The following is a 20,587-nucleotide window of genomic DNA, read 5'->3' on the forward strand; positions in this document are numbered from 1 at the left end:
TGGAAATTTGTTTTTATGACAGAATGAAATTTGGTGCACTGGCATACATTTTGGCTTACTTTTTGGCAAACCAAAATGGTGGATTGAAATCTAATCTGCTGATGTGCTGGCATCCCAAAAATAATTACCTGACGATTGGTATGCAAAATATGAAAACAGTGTATGGCGAGAATAGTTAAAAAAAAAGAAAAAAAAAGAAGTCCCATGTCAAGAATTCGTTTTTACATAATAACATACTATTTGGAAAAGCATTATTAACATTAAGAGGTATTTCTGTTTACTATTCTGTACCGTCCCTCTTTGAAAAAAAATGTTCACATTTTTTTCTCACAATTATACACATTTGATTGATTATTAGTTTGATTTGTGTTACTGTAAAAGAAAAACAAATTACAGATACTACTACTACTACTAATAATAATAATAATAATGACGATGATGATGATGACAATAATATCAGCAGCAGCAGCAGCAAATATATTAATCCCTTTAGCTAAATCACTTCCGCAAAATGGGATTCTACATTTTTAAATGATCATATTAAATGAAACAAAATTTCGCGTAGGTTTTGCACATAAAATTAACTCATGATACTCATTGCCGGCCCATTGTTGCTTAATCGCTTGAAAATCGAAAATTAAACAAAATACTTGTACAGCATAACATTTTCGATCGATTGTTAACATTTGTTTATGTGTTTCTACCAGCATATTTTAAATTTTGAGCTGTTATCGATGGTCCTTCTGCCGGAGTTATTGGGCAGCCATTGTTTTAAATTCTAACACAAAGACGAGACAAAAATCAAAAACACACTTTAAAAGAAAAAAAATAAAATTAATCAGGTATGTAGAAGAGTCTTTGGTAACATTTATTTGTTGCATATTTCTTTATCATTTCTTTTATTTTTCTGTTAATCACAGTAATAAATGTCCCAATCCCATTTTTCTTTTTGGAGAAGTTTAAATGTAGATATAATTTCCTTTTTAATTAAGAAAATCTTCAGAATGTTTTCTCTTTATACATTTTGTCCCAGATTTTGATAAACTCATTGGAGATTTTCATCTTTTTTTTTTTACTTGCGTCCAAAGAGAAGCGCCATAAAACTTCACTTATTTCAAAATAAGCTGATGATAGACCAGAGCATTTAAAACCTCTTTAATAATCAAGTGAACTCCCTCGGCTGGAGACATATAGATATTTAGCAAATAGATACGAAAATTTTACAAAGGGAATAGGCAAGTTATCTCTTGATAAATGACTAATAAATAAAATAGGTACTTATACAGTTTAATGACGACATTAAAAAATGGAAATATTGAAAAAAAAATTTTTTGTACGTACCTGTTATAGACTGAAGTTCTTCGAAAAAAAATTTCACTTCATTTGATCAAGTAGTTTTTTTTTTACAGCGAAAAACAATTATTTATCACGACGACGTCAAGGTGGCCATTTTGGAAATGTTATTGCAGCGCCCAGGAATTCCCCAAGGGCAGGTAGCTTTCCCCAAGGGCCGGTAACTGCCCTACGTAGCAGAATACCTCCATTTTAGGCCAATCTAGCCCTTTTTTTTTTCCACCAGAATGAGAATTTTTTTTTTTTTTTTTTTTTTTGAAGACAGATGCTATTTTTGGAGTGTTTTTTTTTTTTTTTTTTAATTTGTAACAGAAGAAAAAAATAAAATATTAGAAAAATTAGAAATATGCAACCGAAATTTTCGAATTAAAAAAAAAAAACTTAGGGTTTGTATTACTGTATATGGATATGTTTTTAGTGTTTTTATTCAATGTAACATGTTTATTCAGCTCGAAAAGCATACAGTGTTTACCGATGTATTGGAAAATTCAAAATGGCGCCAGAGTCTCTCTTTAACACAGTAACTTCAGGAAAGACCTTATAAATAATAAACTAGACAAAGTACTGTTAGAAATTCGCTCAATATATATTACCGTGACATAAGTTGACATATATTCGGTGTTTTTTAAATAGTATTTTGTGTAGTTTATTATTTATAATACCTTTTCCCAAACTTACCATGTTAAAGAGAGTGTCGGGCACCATTTTGAATTTTCCAATACATCGGTAAACACTACTGCGCATGTTTCGAAAATAATCGCGTAAAAAATTCTTCAGTTCTTTGCATTCTTCAATTTCTTGGCATGTTCAATAGTATTCTGCTTTAAAAATAAAAAAAAAAAAAAACGGAAAAAAATTGCAGATGTGATGTGCGCATCTCATTCTGGCGAAAAAAAAAGGCTAGATTGCGAAATCTGGCCTAAAATGGAGGTATTCTGCTAGGTACATTTCCAAAATGGGCACGTTGACGTCGTCGTGATAAATAATTGTTTTTCGCTGTAAAAAAAAAACTACTTGATCAAATGAAGTGAAATTTTTTTTCAAAGAACTTCAGTCTATAACAGGTACGTACAAAAAATTTTTTTTTCAATATTTCCATTTTTTAATGTCGTCATTAAACTGTATAAGTACCATAAAATAAATTAAACTCTATGAATCAATGTTAAATCTGAAAATGAGATTTATAATCCATATTTGTGGCCCCTCTCAGTCTTATGTTGTAATGGGCGGCACACCTGAGGGGGCGGCATTTTGAGAGGGTAAAAATAGAAAGTAGAAAAAATAAATAAAAATAAACAAAAGTTAACAAAAAATATGAAATTTTTGTACCAAAAAGGTTGTAAAAAATCGGAATTTTGGGGGGTATCGGAATCAGAAAAAATGTGTCCCTATTTTCTGAGCGTCGGGGGGGGCATGGGGGCGGCATTTTGAGATGGTAAAAGGGGAAAATCGAAAAAAATGCTAACAAAAAATCTGAAATTTGATATCGAAAAGGTTGTAAAAAATGGGAACTTTTGTAGTTATTGGAATCGCAAAAAGGTGTGTTATATACTGGGTGATATGGCTGTGACGTCTATTTTGTTAGCACCGTCTATATTCTAGCTATCCGAGATTTTTGAATATCTCGATAGATAGATAGTTTGTTTGGGCATATATGCATATTGCATATGTTGTTGTCTCGTCTAGTGAATGGAATCACCGCTGTTCATCTATCTATGAATAACAAGACGCTTTGTTATAAAGCAATTTGATTTATTTAATAACAACATATACACATCAATACGGCGGTGAAGGAATGAGAGGGTGGCGGGAAGGGTGTGGTTGCGACCGTGACAGGCAGTTGAGCGTCGTCTGTCCTTTTCTGCTGTCACCTCTCTCTGTCTCTCTTGACTTGTTTATGATTGCTTTTTATGAATTTTCCCGTTAATCGATTTACGTAATCGACCCACATTCTGACCCTGTTGATATTTGCATTTGGTCTTATTTGCGACCGAATTACGTCATCTTATTCCCGGGTTTCATTTTTGTCGGTCAGGGTTTAAGTTCATCCGAACTTTGCTCCATTCAACGTCTGACCCATAAACCGACTTGCGTCATAGGACGAGGTCATCCAATTCCAGTTCATTCGCCCCTCCCCTTCTTATTGTACATTCCTTCAATACCACAAAAAATTTTTTTATATATATATCATAATTTTTTTTTAATTCTAGATTGCATGCATATTTCTCTTTTTTTTATTATTTATTTATTGTTCTTTTTTCAATGACGTCTTTTTTTTCTTGTCCATAACCGTTAATGCATTTGAGTTATTTATTTTTCTATATATATATTTTCTTCTTTGTGGACATAATTTAATATTATTAAAACAAAATCCATCATTACGTACACACACACACACACACACACACACATTTTTTTTTGTTTTCATTTCTTTTCTCGGGGTCTCTCTCAATGTATGTTTTTGTTTCATTTCAAATAACAAAGGTGGTATTTTCACCCCAATTTTAAAAATTGACATTGAGGCAGCCGACATCCGATAGACTATGCTTGCTTCTGCTCAAATTACATAAGTTTTAACTTTACATTCCAATGACTTTTTTGAAATGAGAAGCAGCTCTATCCTTCCCTAAGACGTCAGTTGCTTTAACCATGGAGATAAGGGATCTTTTATTTATTTATTTTTTTCTTTTATTCAATAGGACGGTGTTCCCAGTTTACTTAATCTATTTACAAACAGAGTATTTTTCTAACCCATCCTAAACAATTCCCTCTCTCCTGTTCTTCCTCCCCGCTACCAAACCTCATACTAACTCTATTTACGAGAGGTTGGTCCCTACTTCTACTCTCGTGCACTGCATACGACGGATACGAGCAGCTGATTTCATCTATATTGGTTTCACGTCCCGCCGTCATGCTCCGTGTCACGATCCTTCGTTCCATCAACGGTACGTCAGATTCCTCATCCGACCCCTCGCGTTGATGACGACTCCTCTGCATTGCATAATCAGCTTCGTCTGTGGCTGATTCGCTGTCTGAATCACTAGATTCCTTTGGAACAGACAATGCAGCTTTTCTTAACGTCCTCTCTGTAGTGGGAGTCTCCCACTCCTCAATAGACGCTGCTCTGAGATGTTCTGCATGCGCCTTCGTTACAGAGCCCGTTAATTGATCCTTAATTCTATATGAAACCGGCCCAGTCTTTTCTATCACTACGTAGTACGGTTTCCATCGTACGTCTAGTTTTCCTCGCTTTTGGTGGTTTTTATAATACACCAAATCACCAACCTTAAATTCGACGGCTTTTGTTTTCTTCTTAGATCTATCTATCATTTTTTTCCTAGCATTTTTTATATTACTCCTTACTAAAGTGAAGGTTCGATGCATTTCCTGTAGAGCGATTTCATGATTTTCATCCCCATAGTATACTCTACGGGGTCTTAGAATATTGTCCAACGGCAGAACAACATCTCTATTGTAGAGTAAATAATAGGGTGAAAATTTCGTCGTTTCGCTTACATGGAACCTGACAGCCGCTAACATCTGATTCATGTATATATCCCACGACTGTTCATTGTCCCCTATTTTCTTCGCTAGGACGTCATGCATTGTTCTATGGAACCTTTCAACTTTGCCGTTACTCTGGGGGTGATAGAACGATGTGGTCACATGATGCACGTTGAGGTCCTCTAATGCCTTTTTCATTATTTTATTTATGTTCTTAGGCCCATTATCCGTTAACAGCTGCAGTGGTGCCCCGAATCTGGGAAAAATCTCGTCAATCAATAGATGCACCACTGTTTCTGCTTTCTTATTCGGAACCGCAAAAGCCTCCGGCCAACCACTGTACATATCTATAAAAGTCACTATGTATTGGTTGCCTGATAGAGTTTTTGGGTAAGGCCCGGAAACATCTAACGCTAGTTTAGCGAAAGGAAATCTTTATTTTTTCCACTTTCCGGACTCACCCCTTTTCCAAGAAAGATCAGGCACCAGTACTCTTCTACTACACTATCAACCCTTCTGCTGCTTCTCGAAAGTCCCTCCTCGACATTAACTTGCTTCCAAGTTAGACAAAGATACAGCTTTGCAGATATACATCTTGTCTAGGCGGTCGCATTGTTGGATATCTTCCACTGACTCTGCTCTTTATTTGGACCACTTGGCCAAACAAATGGAGACTCCATTTTCGATCACTTTTTCGAAATGGGGCCAGCATATCGCAATTACGGCCAGAACGTCGGATGCTCCATGTTGGTGGTAGCTTTATCGCATGGGGACTCGAACCCCAGACCCTCAGATTAAAAGTCTGATGCTCTACCGACCCAACCATCCCACTCGCGTTCTCGACTTTCAGCATAGGCCTAAGTCCCAGTTTTTTTTCCTTTACTGTAATGCCCTGACGTCTTTCTCTGAGTGGTCCTATTACTGGAGCTTTGTTCTATTCTATCTACTACTTCGGGACTTCACAAAGCTCTTCTACTAACCTCCTTGGTTGGTCTAAGCCAAGATACGCCTTCACACTGATTCACTCGGACCCTGTTTGAGCTCCTGGAACCCGACAAGATACGGAATCATCACTCCCTAACTAATGCGCATCGATTTCTAACTAAGTAGCTTTCCCTTTGTGATTTTTCCGCATTCCCAGCAAGTCCCAAGATTCCAACCCAGATATCCCTCATACATTCCTCTAAAAAAATAAAAAAAATAATAAGGCTCTATCTTGTTCCTTACGTAATCTGCATCTTTCCCTTTCTTCTATCTCCCCGTGATTAGGCTTGGTACCGACTGTCCAGTCGCTCCGTACCCTGAGGAATTATCGCGACCTCGCACGCCAGACTTTTGTTGGACAAGACTTATTGCCGTTGATTGGGCCTACGTGGCATCTTCCAACTCACTGGAACAACTAGTATTGTTTTAACAGGGTACTCATTACTCTAAAATAGTATTTCCCCTGCCAAATTTTCTAATTTGTGACAATACTGTGGCTTATAAAAAAAAAAATAAAACAACAGAAAAAACTGCTTTCTACAGCCTTGTAATTCTCATGAAAAAAATGCAACTACGCGCTAAACGTCCCTAAAATATAACTAAACCAACCAAATCTATTCCAAAATAATTTAATTTAATAATACCAATTAAATTCACCCAGCATGTTTTTTTTTTAAATTTTGGTACCTGTAATTCACAATAGGGTAACATTTTATTTTCCTAAGTACTTGCATACATATTTCATTCATCTTCTCTTGAGCGATTCGTAACATAATGGCCACGTCAGCCATTGCACCCCCTCTGCCCCTTACGCCATGTCAGAGGGCATTTCATTTGCTCCCTGAAGTTGATTACAACTAGATCCGCTCACGCTGGACAGAATACATTCCGTTTACTGCTATGTCAGAAAAAACTTTTTTTTTCCAAAGTCGGTAAGCGCAACCTGCCTTGAAGACACATAGCTTCACGGAAAACATCGGATTTCCACACATGAAGTACTTAAACTTGCTCCATGTTGATTCTACTCGAAATCAATAGAAATCACGATAAAAAAAAATAAAATTCGAATCATTTCCCGAGAATAATGAAATTAATAACTACCCATGTAATTCAACACCTCTCCAAAATTCTAACATGCTTGCCACAGAAATTAAATTCCATTCACGCCCCACTTTTTTCTTTCATTTCTTCATATAGTTTATTTAACCCTATATTTATCTCTTTTTTTTTTCTTACTTATGTGGTCAAAACGTCACTCATGTCGAATAGAACATTTATTCTACTTTTCGAAAATTAAAATTAATACCGACTGAACCGTTTACTCTTCCGAAACTTTTTTTTTTTTTTAATCATTTATTACACTGTTTAAATCTTATTTCTTTCTCTTTTTCCCTATTTTATTAGTACTATTATGATTATTAATTAACAACACGTTCTTTCTTTTATTAATCATTCTTTCAATAGACCCCACAAGCAAAGATTTCACCTCACCATTCTGCGAAAAAAAAAATACATGTCAAAGAACAAGAAAATTCTGCCAATACCGTTTGACAACACATCAATTACATAAAAATAATAAATTAAAAAATACAAAAATATCCTATAAGCAATCACAAAGTCCCATCTTAGCAATAACAAAAATCCAAACAACAAAATTTTGTCCACGTCAGCAAAAAAAAAAAAAAAAAATTCCGACGAAAAAATTCGCACAATCAGCGAAAAAGAAAAAAAATCATTTTACAGGACATGACCATTGTCTTTTCATCAACAGTACATATTGTTTTTCATTAAAAGTTACGCTTAGTTCACAGTTTAAAAATGACACAAAATATTCATAACAACATTAACATGTTTATCTTTGTGGTAAAGGCTCGTTACAGTCATATGTTCTATTTCTTTTTTTTTTCTTTTTTTTTTTCTCACTGGCTGTTAAAAATTTTCAAAATAAGGTAATTTTTCGTTTTTCCCTTCTAATTTTGACATTAAGTGATATTTTTCTTCGTTCATAACGAGCTAATTCCCAATACGATAAACATTTTTTTTTAAACTATTTTCTATATATAAAGTTTTACATCTATGTGTCTGTATGTCTTCCTTTTCTTTCTTCGTGAAAAGGTTGTACGTGTGTATTGCTTTTCTTTTTTTTTTCTTTCTTTTTTTTTTTTTTAATTATTTTTCTAATTCGCCTAGTGTTTTAATGGACCCTACGTTGTGTGTGTGTTGATTTGTATTTTTTTTTTTACTGTTCTTTCTTTTTCTTTTTTTTTCCATATATTTTATTGTTTTTCTTGTCCTTTTTTTTTCTTTTTTTTTTTTTAGTCTATTTCTTTCTTCTTGACACTAAATCTCCATGCTTCCACGTTGTATTTTCTTAAACACAGGTTCGATTATCGCATCGGTGATGCGACTGGTCGACGAACACCAAATTTTGAATATGTTATATATTCTTATCATCGAGGTTATCCTGAGGGGGACCAAATTGAGCTTTCGTTACATTTGAATATGTTATATAGAGTTCTTCATTTAGGGGCACATTTTACGTTTTCTATATAACATAAGAAAGATTCCGTGTGATTGTCTCTAATATAAATGGTTGTGTGTTTGATTATCATAAAGGGAATCGTGTGTGTGACATGTAATTTCTGAACCTACCTCTGTTCTCGCTGTTTAACCATCTGGCAATTTCTCATCCTGGAGGGAGACTTGATACCTGTTTGACGAAGATTTATCACTCCAAGACGATGAAATGGTTTTATAGTTTTTTATTTCACTTTCCCCAGAGGTTCTGCAGAAGTGGAAGTGAAATCGGCTTGTGTTAGTTCTTCTTCACACACGTCAGCGTTCGTCTCCCCCCTCCCCAGGGGGAGACCATGGAAGCTCAAATCAAATCTCCCAGATCTAGCCAACCACGTCACACATACGTAATTTGGTCAGCTGACCTTTGGTTCTGGTAAACGTGTCTACCTCCACGTTTACTCACCTCTCTCTCTCTCTCTCTCTCTCTCCATCTCCCTCTCTCCTTCTCTATTCTCTTATAGAGACACAGAGAGAGAAAATAGAAAGAGTAAGAAAGCCAGAGAGGGGGGGAGAGATGCTCGTTAACAGGTGTCCCTATTTTGCGTGCGGCATATGTCAGGGGGCGGCATTTTGAGAGAGTAAAAATAGAAAGTAGAAAAAAATAAATAAAAATAAACAAAATCTAACAAAAAATTTGACATTTTATACTGAAAATGTTGTAAAAAATCGGAAATTTTTGAGGTATCAGAAAAATGTGTCTCTTATTTACAAGCAGCACATGTCAGGGGCGGCATTTTGAGAGGATAAAAATATATAAAAGCTAACAAAAAATCTGAAATTTTATACCGAAAGTTTGTAAAAATCTGAAGTATTGGAGGTATCGGAAAAATGTGTCCCTATTTTACGATTCCAAAACCGATTCTTTTAAATTTTTAATTTAATTTTTCATTATTGGTACTAATTATAATTATAAATATTTATTATTTTTAAATTATCACTAAAACTAAAATGAGAATAACCTCAAAATACGATGTAAATTTATTTTATTTGTAAATTGCATAAATTCTCTATGTAACCTTTCGGCTCTCATTATGCTCAACATTATGGGAGCATTATAATTAATACGTATTTATTTTATAACTATATATGTGCATATATATATATATTTATACATACAAATACATATATACATACATACCTGCATATATACATATATACACACATACACATATATAAATATGCATATATACATACATATATATATATGTATATATACATATATGTATACATATAATATAAATATATACATACATATATACATACATACGTGTAGATACATACATATACATATATATATAAACAAATATATATATAATGTATCCTTCAAGATTGAGGCAATTTTTTTTGTTTTAATCTAGGTTGAACTTTCTCTACATTAAAAACCGATCTTGAAATGAATTAAAGCAATTTATTCTCAATTAATGGAAATTTTGAAAACTCCAAACGCAATTGTAAATTATTACTTGATAAATAGTTTAACAGTTTGGAGTTTTCAAAATTTCCATTAATTGAGAATAAATTGCTTTAATTCATTTCAATCACTAAGTTTAAAAAATGCAAGCATTAATTATTTCTGGAGATATACTCAGTGACCGGCTGACCTAACAGGATAGGGCCAAGCCCAGGCTTCGGCCAAGCACCAAAAAAACAAAATGACCTCAGAAAGATTTCATACTTAAAGGGGAACTTTCATATAAATTTTTATCGAATAGGTGCGAAAAGAAAGTTGGATATTTGGGTGTATATACACCGACATCAAAGAGGAAATAACATTAGATGCGAAAGTTTGAATTCATTAATTTTATTACTGTCCAATTCATGAGGCTAAGACTTTGAAAGTATCAAACGTTTGTTTTTGTAGCATAGTTTTTATAACTCCTTGTAAACTTTACAATTGCTAGCTGGGGGACAAAATCACCCCGGGCAACCCCCACCATCTACTTAAAACAAAAGGAAAACAGATAAAATCTCAAATGAATAAAAAATATTAAAAATCAGTTTTCCTATTTTAATTTTAATTTAATTGAATTTAGGAAAATTAGATACCATAGAATTAATTTTCGCAAGGTATGAAAATTAAGCAACTACAGAATAAATGTTAACTTAATAATAATGGACCAGTTTTCCTACCTAGCATAAAATGGACGAATTTTCCACGGACGGATTTTTCCACGGAATTTTTCCACATGGACGAATTTTCCGGCCACCCAAATGCGGGGGGGGGGGGGCAAATTTTACTACCGCCCCGGGCGGCAAAAGGTCTAGCTACGCCACTGTGTTGTAAATGAACAACATCTAATAAAAAAACATTTTGAGCTTATTTTATTTTTTATTGCCAAAAAAAAAAAAAAAAAAAATATGGAAAGAATCGGTTTGGAATCGGAAAGAAGGCTATAATTTTTCTGATTCGGATACCGATTCCGATACTCCCAAAATTTTCGATTTTACCGATTCTCGATTCCGATTAATCACATCCCAACACTAATATGTGTGTGTGTGTGTGTGTGTGTGTGTGTATTTAATGATTTTAATTACTTTCAAATCAATATCCAAATAAAGAGTATATACAGAAGTATTAAACCCTGAGTGAAAGAAATCATTGATATTTCTGTCATGAAATGCAAAAAAGTATAAGACTTAGTTTTTTTTTGTTTTTGTTTTTTTTAATGGAGAGTAGAAAATGCATCATGGATGCGTTTTTGGCAGCTCTGTAACTCTTGTTTATTCTATGAGTGATGTTTCTGATAAAGGGAATAGTTGTAATCTAGGCTGAACAGTCAGTTGAGATGTCCTTATTTTCTCTCCCTATCTCTATCTTTGTGGCCATATCACTAATAAGGGTCCTGAAGGTAAACGTTTTACTTGGGCTGATATAATCCGCCTGATATTCAAGGGGTTCGAACCTTGGATTAATCCCCCCTAGCAAGCTGTCCTATCAACAGGTACAAAGTACTGGGGCTACTATATTGTCATTTGGTGAATGGATTCTGGATCATACAGTAGCTTCTGGTGGAGCCTCTTGATGCCATATTATGTGGGTAATTGTTATGGCTTTATCTTATGATTGCAAAAATCATTCTTCTTTCCCCCCTTTTTTCTCTCTATGCTTTGCTCAAACAACTGCCGATCTTCTTCACATCTCTCAACCCTAAAAAAAAAAGAAAATCGCAAGAAACAAAACAAGATTAAACCCAGAACTTCAACTCCCAACATAGACCCCCACTACCAGGTTTCCTTCTCTAACATCAGGGGTCTGCGTTCCAACCTTTCAGAGGTTGAAATCTAATTACAGGAGACTAAACCAGACTTATTGTTCCTGTGCAAAACTGTCATTGGACCTACCATTTCTCTAGATTACCGAATATTCAAATTCGACATCAATATTTGATCCCCAAAATCATCATGGGCATGGAATATATATGTCTAAATTAAAGATGGCTTTAGATGTGGTCGGGATATCTCAGAGATCCTAATTTGCTCTACATGTGCTTCAGAGTAGCACTTGCTCACAGCACAGCATTCATATTTGCTCTCGATCGACCCCATAACAGTGGAGTTTCTATCATTGACACTATTCCGTTAACTCATCCCTCGGTTAACATTCGCATCTGCGTAGACTTCAATGTTCAAAACATTGAATGGCTAGTCCATTCAAACAGGACGGATGATGAGGGGAGGGACTGTCATAATTTCTTGATTGCCTTGTTCAAGAACCCATCCGTATACCCGATTCCAACAAACAATATAATCTGTTTCTTACAACTTACCCTGATATGTGTTCATCCTCCGTTCTGTCTCCATTGGGATCTTCCGATCACTCAAATGTCTCAGTTAAGATAAAACAAAATGTAATAAGTCCTGATTTATCTCTCCATCGTACTGTGTATTGATACTCTATAGCTGACTGGGATGACTTCTGAACATTCATATCAGATATACCTTTGCACTCTATGTTCAAAAAGAATATGTCCTCTATAGTATTAGACCTGACTGAATGGTTAACTGCGGGTGTATACCACTTCATACCCTCCAAAAAATTCCACCTGAAGCCAACAGCTAGCCGTGGTTCATTCCAGTATGGGCTGCTGCCATTGCGCACAGAAGTCACTATTTCCATTGCTTCCAACGTAATAGATGTAAAGCCAGCTTTAGGACTGCCAGCAACCATTGTAAAAGAGTAATAAAAAATACAAGAGATTTGTATGCTCAGTACGCCAAGTTTAAAGTAGCGGAGCAGTGGCTTGGTTCTCACCAGTTTTGGCAAATAACAAACAGGGTCCTCTATCCCTACCATCCTCAATGAACCTAAGGTAATCTCATCAGCATCTGACAAAGCAAAACTCTTTGCAGCAAATTATACCCTTTGCGATCAGGATCGCCTACCCTCCATATTTCCTCCTGTGACTGAAAACACACTAAGCGACATACAAATTTCTGTACATGATGTTGCCAAATTTATCAAAAACCTTGATTCTAGTAAAGCAACTGGCCCCGACAGCATTCCAGTCAGAGTGTTCAAAAAGCTTCAACCAGAACTAGCTCCCATACTTACAAAACTGTTTAAACATTGCATAAAAGAGAAATGCTTCCCAACATTTGTAAAACTTCATCAGTCTGCCCTGTATTTAAAAATTCCAGTGATCGATCATCTCAATCAGTCTCCTGTGTGTCATGAGTAAGTTGCTGGAAACTGTGATAAACAGAAAAGTGGTCAACCATCTCAGCAAAAATAATCTGCTCAGTGACATGCAGTATGGTTTCCATTCTGCAAGATCTACAGCAGATGTATAAACTGTTATATTACACAAAATTAGCAAATTGCTTGATGGAGGCTTTGTCTTTAGAGCAATAGTTCTTGACATATCAAAGGTTTTTGATAGAGTGTGGTATAAAGGTCTACTTCACAAGATCAGCAATTATGGAATAACTGCGAATATCTTCTCAGTTATAAAATCCTATCAGAAATGATAGGTTTATAAGAGTCGTCATTGATGGGCAGAAATCAGAAACTCACTGTATGAATGCTGGTGTGCCTCGGGGTTCCATCCTGGGTCCAATCATGTACCTGATCTTCATCAATGATCTCCCAAATCACATTCTTTGGCCATTTGTAAACATTTATGCAGACGACACTGCAATGTATGGCAACACTTCAAAGGCCAGCAATGACAAAGATGTTTCTGATTTTCTCTCTTCTGATCTTGAGAATGTGGTGCAATGGGGAAAAAGGTAGTTGGTTAATTTTAATGCATCTAAAACCCAGCTTCTCTCCTTTTATCATAATCGCTCTGACCCCCATTACACTCCAATTGAAATGAATGGCTCTCGTCTTAGGGAATCCCCATGTCTTGACAAGCTTCTGGGGCTGACCTTCACTCCTGATCTGAAATGGAACACATACATCAAATCTGTTGCCAAGATTGCTGGAAAAAATGGTTGGATCACTCTACTGCTCCAGTAAGTATCTCACTGCTGATGTGATCCTCTATCTATAAGAGCCAGGTGTGCCCTACAATGGACTACTGTTGCTACATCTGGGCAGGAGTATGCCCTATCCAGCCTTGATAGAGTTCAAAACTGGCTTTGAAACCTAGTAGGCAATGCCCTTTTTTCTTCCCTGCAACCTCTTTCTCACAGAAGAGACGTTGTGAGCATGTCTCTGCTCTATCACTATTTTCATGGTGTGCTCGACTGAACTCCAATCTATGGTCCTCCCTTGCCAAACTTTCACAAAAAACAACCCAACCAGCTAAAACCACGATATATGATTTCCCCACTCTCTATCTGTGCCTAAATGTAAACACAGATTCCATGAACAAAGCTTCTTTCCCAGAACTGCCTGCCTTTGGAACACTGCTGCCCGGCTAAATACACCATGGTAGCCTTCAAATCTAATGTAAACAAGTTCCTGTTAAGTCGCCCTCATAAATAATCAAATTCGACCTAATTTACATCATTAACAATTACTTCACTACTACCTTACATTCATTAACCCTTATCCTCGAGTGGCCTTCAGGCCTTGATGTGGTGACTCACGAGTAAAAAAAAATACATTGGAAACTATGCCGATTTAACAATTGGAACTACCTTGTCTCACGCTCCCTATTTTGAAATGGAGCCAGTCAAGTAATAACTTTTTCAGCACCTCACATATCCCTTTCGATTTCTTTTATATATATTAACTAGCGGGGGTACCCAGCGTTGCCTGGGTGTGGTGAGATGTAAGGAGGGGGGTAAATCAAAACAAAATGGAAAATAAAGAATAAGCGAACGTAATAACCCTGTTTAAATGTTATAACATTTTCTTTTAAATCAGAAAAACAAAAACAAAAAAAAACAACGAACGTGATGCAAAATAAAGAATTGAACAAAAAAAAAATGGCATAAATAACTCTGTTTAAATGTCAAAACTTCTTGAAAAATCGAAAAACAAAAACAAAAAAAAAACAGTGAACGTGATGGGAAAAAAAAAAAGAAATAATATTGTCAATATTTATCAATTTTAATTTTAATCTGGTTCTTTCAGATTAAAATTAAAATTGATGAATATTGACAATATTATTTTCTTACCAGTTTTTCCTTGGCAAAAAATCCTTTCATTTAACCAATTCGTCAATGATTGTTGCATTGGTACAATTCAATGACATTTAATGACATTCAATAGAACAATTTATTTGGATGTCCTTGCTCATAATTAATGATTTTTCCCATCTGTTTCCGGATCGAACAACTTTCTTTTCATTAATGTGATTGACATGTGTCACGTCAAACATTACACAGCATGTGACAATGTGTTCAATAATATCTAATGATTAGAGCGTTACCCTCTCTTCTTCTACATCTTAACATTTAGTTCTACTTAACATTTTAACAGATGGATCTTGATAATTATAGTAGAGTTTTTATAACTAGCATATTTTTTTTAAGTTTGGCAATGACTAAGTTAATGTTTCTTTTTTTAAGAACAGAGATTGTTCAATACTAACGTTTTTGTTTCCTCAGCCTTTTGTTCTGATATTACTCTTAGTCTATTCTGTCCTCGGTCAGTAAAGAAGAAATCCTTCTAAATTGTGGCAATTTTAATTTTTGTTCCAATCCAGAGTGTTCCATTTTGTGGAGCTAGATTTTCCCAACATTAAAACGAACCTTATGCTTAATTTTGCCCTTGTAGGGAGACAAGTAAATAGGACAGGCATCAATCTGAAGCAAGTTATACAGAGGACTGTAGAGTTGAATGTAATAATTAAAGAAGAAAGCGCCCGAGTGTGTGTGCATTGTGTGGTTATACGACTTACCTTCAGATGGGATCTGAGAGAAAGATGGCAGCCATGAATTTATAAGGTGTAGTCTCGCGGAATCTCACAAGATCTCATTTTCCACTGCACACGTATGCAAATGGAATGGAGTCAGTTTTCTAATAAAATGCCTGTTGGCAGAGGTGGTTGGCAGAACACGTGCTGGAAGTTAAGAGAGAAAGTTGACAGTAACGAATTCTAGCTGAACTTTTGCTTATTGTATTTATTTTATTTTGTTTTGCTATTTACCAACCCATTTAACTGCAAGGACATATAGAAAATGACCAAAAATAAAAGCTGACCCTTTAAAAATCGATAAATACTAAACATCTATAGATTTCTATTGCTAAGGGATGCATTAGCTTAACCTTTATTTATACTCTATAGAATATCTATAAAATAGATAACTAATAGCCACAGTTTGTGCCCAGATTATAAGTGATCTATATTAACTAGCGACTATATCTTTCTTACATTAGATGGGATAAAGTGCTGGTGATTATCTTTACTTGAAAACTAACACCTAAGGCACATTTCGAAACAGACCCTAGCCCTTATACTATAATTTTCCAATTAGTCACTAATCCACAAACCATATTTGATCTTTTCTTAACTCTAATAGATATTATCCTTAAATCTACACACCACACTCATACATACCTCCTTTTAATTACATCTTCTAATTTTAATCCTATTCTGAGAAGTGTAACTTCAAAGCAGATACTAATTCTTTGATACTAACTCTATGAATCCAAACTATCACTTCGGGGGCATAGAAATACCTGGCTTTGAAGCCGGGCACGGGGGAAAGACTCTATTGGTGCTGATGGACCCATAGATCTGGTCGGTTCATTCATCTAGAAGGAAAATTCCGATTTGTAAACCTGTGCCACTGACCTCATACATCTTGGCACCAAATGGGGGAGAGATGCTTCCTCAGTCCTTGATGACAACCTTCCTAGAGCTCACTGGTTTGCAAACTTAAACTGCTTAAGAAGTAGATAGGCTCTCCCTATTGCCCGGCTTCCATACTTCTTCTTTGCTTATTAGCCAGGAGCAGAGGTGTGGCCGCAGAGACTCATTAGATACATCCCGTGCTTAGCCTTGTTTCCTGACTAGGGTAATGAATGCCATCCCCCACATTTGCCTCATTCCCTTCCCCTACACTTGGGCATCTTGGGGGTGCTTGTTTACCATATATGCTAACATGATTGAACTGCTGTCGGACAGGTTTGAGCGTACCAGTTTGACAGTTGCTGGTTATGTTTCCGACTGACAGTAAAGGAACCCTAACTCTTTGGTAATGCTTAGAGTGACTGCTCTATTATCAGTTGTATAATATCAGGATGTTTGTAGTGCCATGTCGCGCATGGATAGGGGCCCTGCACTCATCTCTTGTGGGCATTCCCGAGGCCACATTCCTGTAGATAAAGAGCCGACTGATAGTCTACCTGTTTTGCATGGTGGTGGCTATGCACATCCATTTTGCCTAGCACCTCACCCTAGATCTGTAACTAAGAAATAAAATGAAATGACAGCTCCCCCACCCCCCAAAAAAAGAAACGTTCAAACCAGACACACACTCAAAGAATTCGCCTCCTCTCTTGAGACTTGCATTTACAAATATCCGTGACTCAGATCTAACTTAGATGATGTCAAATCATTTCTCCTAGCAAACTCCCTGAATATCTTAGCACTAATTTAAATTCGATATATGTTTTCAGCACACCCGAAAACCTATAAAAGACAAGTTTTTAAAGTAGGTTTTGTGTTGGTCTACCAGGCCACCATGAACACCACCCCTAAAAAAAAAATAACAGAGTCCCCCCCACAAAAAATGGTGGCCATATAGTTGGTACTCATTTTACATTCAATTAATATACAAAAGTGATCCCCCACTTTTTGAACTATAATTTTCTTATATTTTGGAAACTACTCGTTTGCTAGCATTTTAAACATTCTTTTCATCTTCAGCACCCTTGAAAACCTTTAATAGTGGTAATTTTAAAGGATTTTTGGATTATTAAAATATTTTATGGTTGTAAAAATATGCCAAATATAAGGTCCGGATGATGGATGATCACCTTAATGTGCGACTTTAAGGGCAAATGTCACATAACTCACTACACAATTCAGGTCATTATCTTTTAAACGAGCATAACATAACAGACGCCCCTCTCCCTTAAGTTTTTGGAGGGTGGAAAGATACTGCACCTTTACCAATGTTTCAATCATAGTCATTAGTTTTCCTAGCATTGCATATGAACTACAAAATATCTGATATTTTCCCCAAACCTCTGACTTTGATTGAGGGGAGAGTAAAACTTACTGCTATGGTTTCAAATAATAACAGCATTGGGAGACTTGATTCCAAATATTTCTCATATATTATATCTCCCTTTTTTGGTTTTCATACAAAAAATAAATTCCATAGTGTATAAGGATTATTTGATACTGGAACTGGAGATATTCATAATCGTACTCCATTTCCAAAAGAAGGAAATATAACATATAAGAAATATTTGGAATCAAGTCTCCCCTTGCTGTTATTTCAGATCCTTTGAAACCATTGCAGAAAGTCTTCCCTACATCAAGGTCAGGGTTTTAGGGGATATATATATTAGCATCCAAAACTAAAGGACAAAATTTAAAAACCAAATATTTGTTAGAAATAACAAATGTGAAAAGCTGAAAATGTGACAACTGGTAGTCGTTATCATCCATAATAACATACTAAAATTTGAATCATTTGCAAAGGATAGAAAAAGAATTATAACATTTATTTATTTTCAAAATAGAAACGTCCAACAGTAAAGGACAAAATTGAGAAAAACAATGTAAACAGTATGCTATATTCAAATTTTTTGATTTCCTCTAAAGAATAAGTCTTACTTAGTCATTTGTAAACGTTGCATCAGCTGGCACCATGGCAGAATGCCAAAAACTTGATTACTCTCTGAGACTACACAAGGAAAAGCACACCATTAGAGAGATTCCAGAGAAAGTAAAACGTTCCAAGAGTGTTGTAGGCAGGGTTGCTTACAATAATACTGACAAAATAGTTAAAACCGGCAGACCTTGCAAAACTTCAGCAAGAGAAGATCCAATAATGCAGCGTATGTCACTAAAGGACCATTTTTAAGTCTGGCAAAGAAATTAAAAGGGTTATAAATAGTACCTCATTCAAGACAGACTGTTTCTAGATGACTGCAAGAAATAGTGCTGTTTATCGAACCCCAAGAAAGAAACCACTTATTAGTTTGAAGAATAAGAAGAGATTAGAGTTTGCAAATAGGTGTGTAATTCGGACATATGAAAATTGGGTAAAAGTATTTTTCAGTGATGAAAGAAAATATAATTTATTTGGAAATGATGGAAAAAAACAATCTCTCTTTAGAGACATATTGGTGAAAAATTGAGTGCAAAGTGTACTAAGAAAACTGTCAAGTTTTGAGGCGGAAGCGTCATGGTATTTGGAATGTTTTCTAGCCAAGGTACGATGCCTCTTGTCCGGTTACAAACTCGTATAAACGCGCAGATCTATAAAAACATTGTTGTAATCATACAGAATTCAGGTTTCCTGGCTACTTTTATGCAAGATAATGCCCATGTCACAAGGCAAAGGTAGTAATGAGTTATCTTAGCGAGCAAGATTTCGAAATTATGGATTGACCACGACAAAGTCCTGACTTAAATCCAATAGAAAATCTTTGAAAGACCTTAGGAATGAAAGTTATGGAAAGAAATCCCACTAAAACATGGAGGATTTGTGAGTGAAGCTTCAAGAAGAATATGCTAAAATTAGTATTAAGGATTGTCAAGAACTGATGCGTTCTTGTAGTTGAAGATGTGCAGCTGTCATTGAGAGCGAGAGCTCATTTACTAAATATTGATAGTACATGTATTTATATATATATATATATATATATATATATATATATATATATATATATATATACTAGCAGGGGTGCCCGGCGTTGCTCGGGTGTTTGGAGGTGTATGCTGTGCAAAAAAAGCAAAAAAACAAAAAAAAATGGTTAATTTTTTAAAACTTTGACCCCTATTATGACCCCTTAAAATTTATTGTTTCGGGCTCAAATCACTTTATTAAGTTAGATCCAGGTTCAAGGAACCTAAATCTAAAATTTCAAGTGTCTAGACCCAAAATTGTCGGAGGAGTTTGGTAGAGTTCTTAAAGGTCAAATCGTTGAAATTTGACCCCTTAACAGCCAAATTTCTGGCTGACACCCGTCACATCGATTTTCTCAAATCTCAGTACCCGGTATTTCAAATTTCGAATCTATAGACTAAAAATTGACAGAGTTATTGCGTAGGGAAATGTACACAGACAGACAGACACACAGACAGACAGATAGACAGACAGACACGTTCACTTTTATAGATATATAGATATATATATCTATAAAAGTGAAAGTGTCTGTGTGTGTCTGTGTACATTTCCCTACGCAATAACTCTGTCAATTTTAAGCCCACAGATTCGAAATTTATCCAGGGTACTGAGATTTGGAAAAATCGATGTGATTGGTTTTCGGACAAAAATTTGGCTGTTAAGGGGTCAAAGTTCAACGATTTGACCTTTGAGAACTCTACCAAACTCCTCCTACAATTTTGGGTCTGAGCACGTGTAATTTTGGATATAGATTCCTTGGACATGGATCTAACTTAATTACTTTATTTGAGCCCTAAACAATAAATTTTAAAGGGTAATAATAGGGGTTAAAGTTAAAAAAATTGACCGTTTTTTTTTTTTTTTGGTTTTGCTCAGCATACACCTCAAAACACCCGGGCAACGCCGGGCACCCATGCTAGTATATATATATATATATATATATATATATATATATATATATATA

The 20,587-nt window shown here is 35.3% G+C and overlaps 1 protein-coding gene across 5 annotated transcripts in view; it reads right to left on the reverse strand.

Moving 5' to 3' along the window:
• Positions 1-20,587, reverse strand: part of LOC145277829 (uncharacterized) — a 432,180-nt gene that overhangs the window by 378,276 nt on the left and 33,317 nt on the right. For 2 of the 5 annotated variants that reach the window (XR_013868210.1, XM_080129738.1), the window contains exon 1: positions 14,989-15,129. The exons of 1 other annotated variant lie outside the window; for it this stretch is intronic. Coding sequence is in view for 1 of the 4 variants with exons in the window: in XM_080129738.1 (XP_079985864.1) it covers positions 14,989-15,046 (58 nt within the window). In the remaining 3 variants the exon portion in view is untranslated. Of the gene's footprint in view, positions 1-1,341; positions 1,902-14,988; positions 15,130-15,713; positions 15,876-20,587 lie in introns of those variants that run through there. 2 more of the 5 variants (XM_080129739.1, XM_080129740.1) reach the window with 2 other exon arrangements.

Source organism: Euprymna scolopes, chromosome 6, assembly GCF_053919585.1.
Source record: "Euprymna scolopes isolate OS-2025 chromosome 6, ASM5391958v1, whole genome shotgun sequence".
NCBI lineage: Eukaryota > Metazoa > Mollusca > Cephalopoda > Sepiida > Sepiolidae > Euprymna > Euprymna scolopes.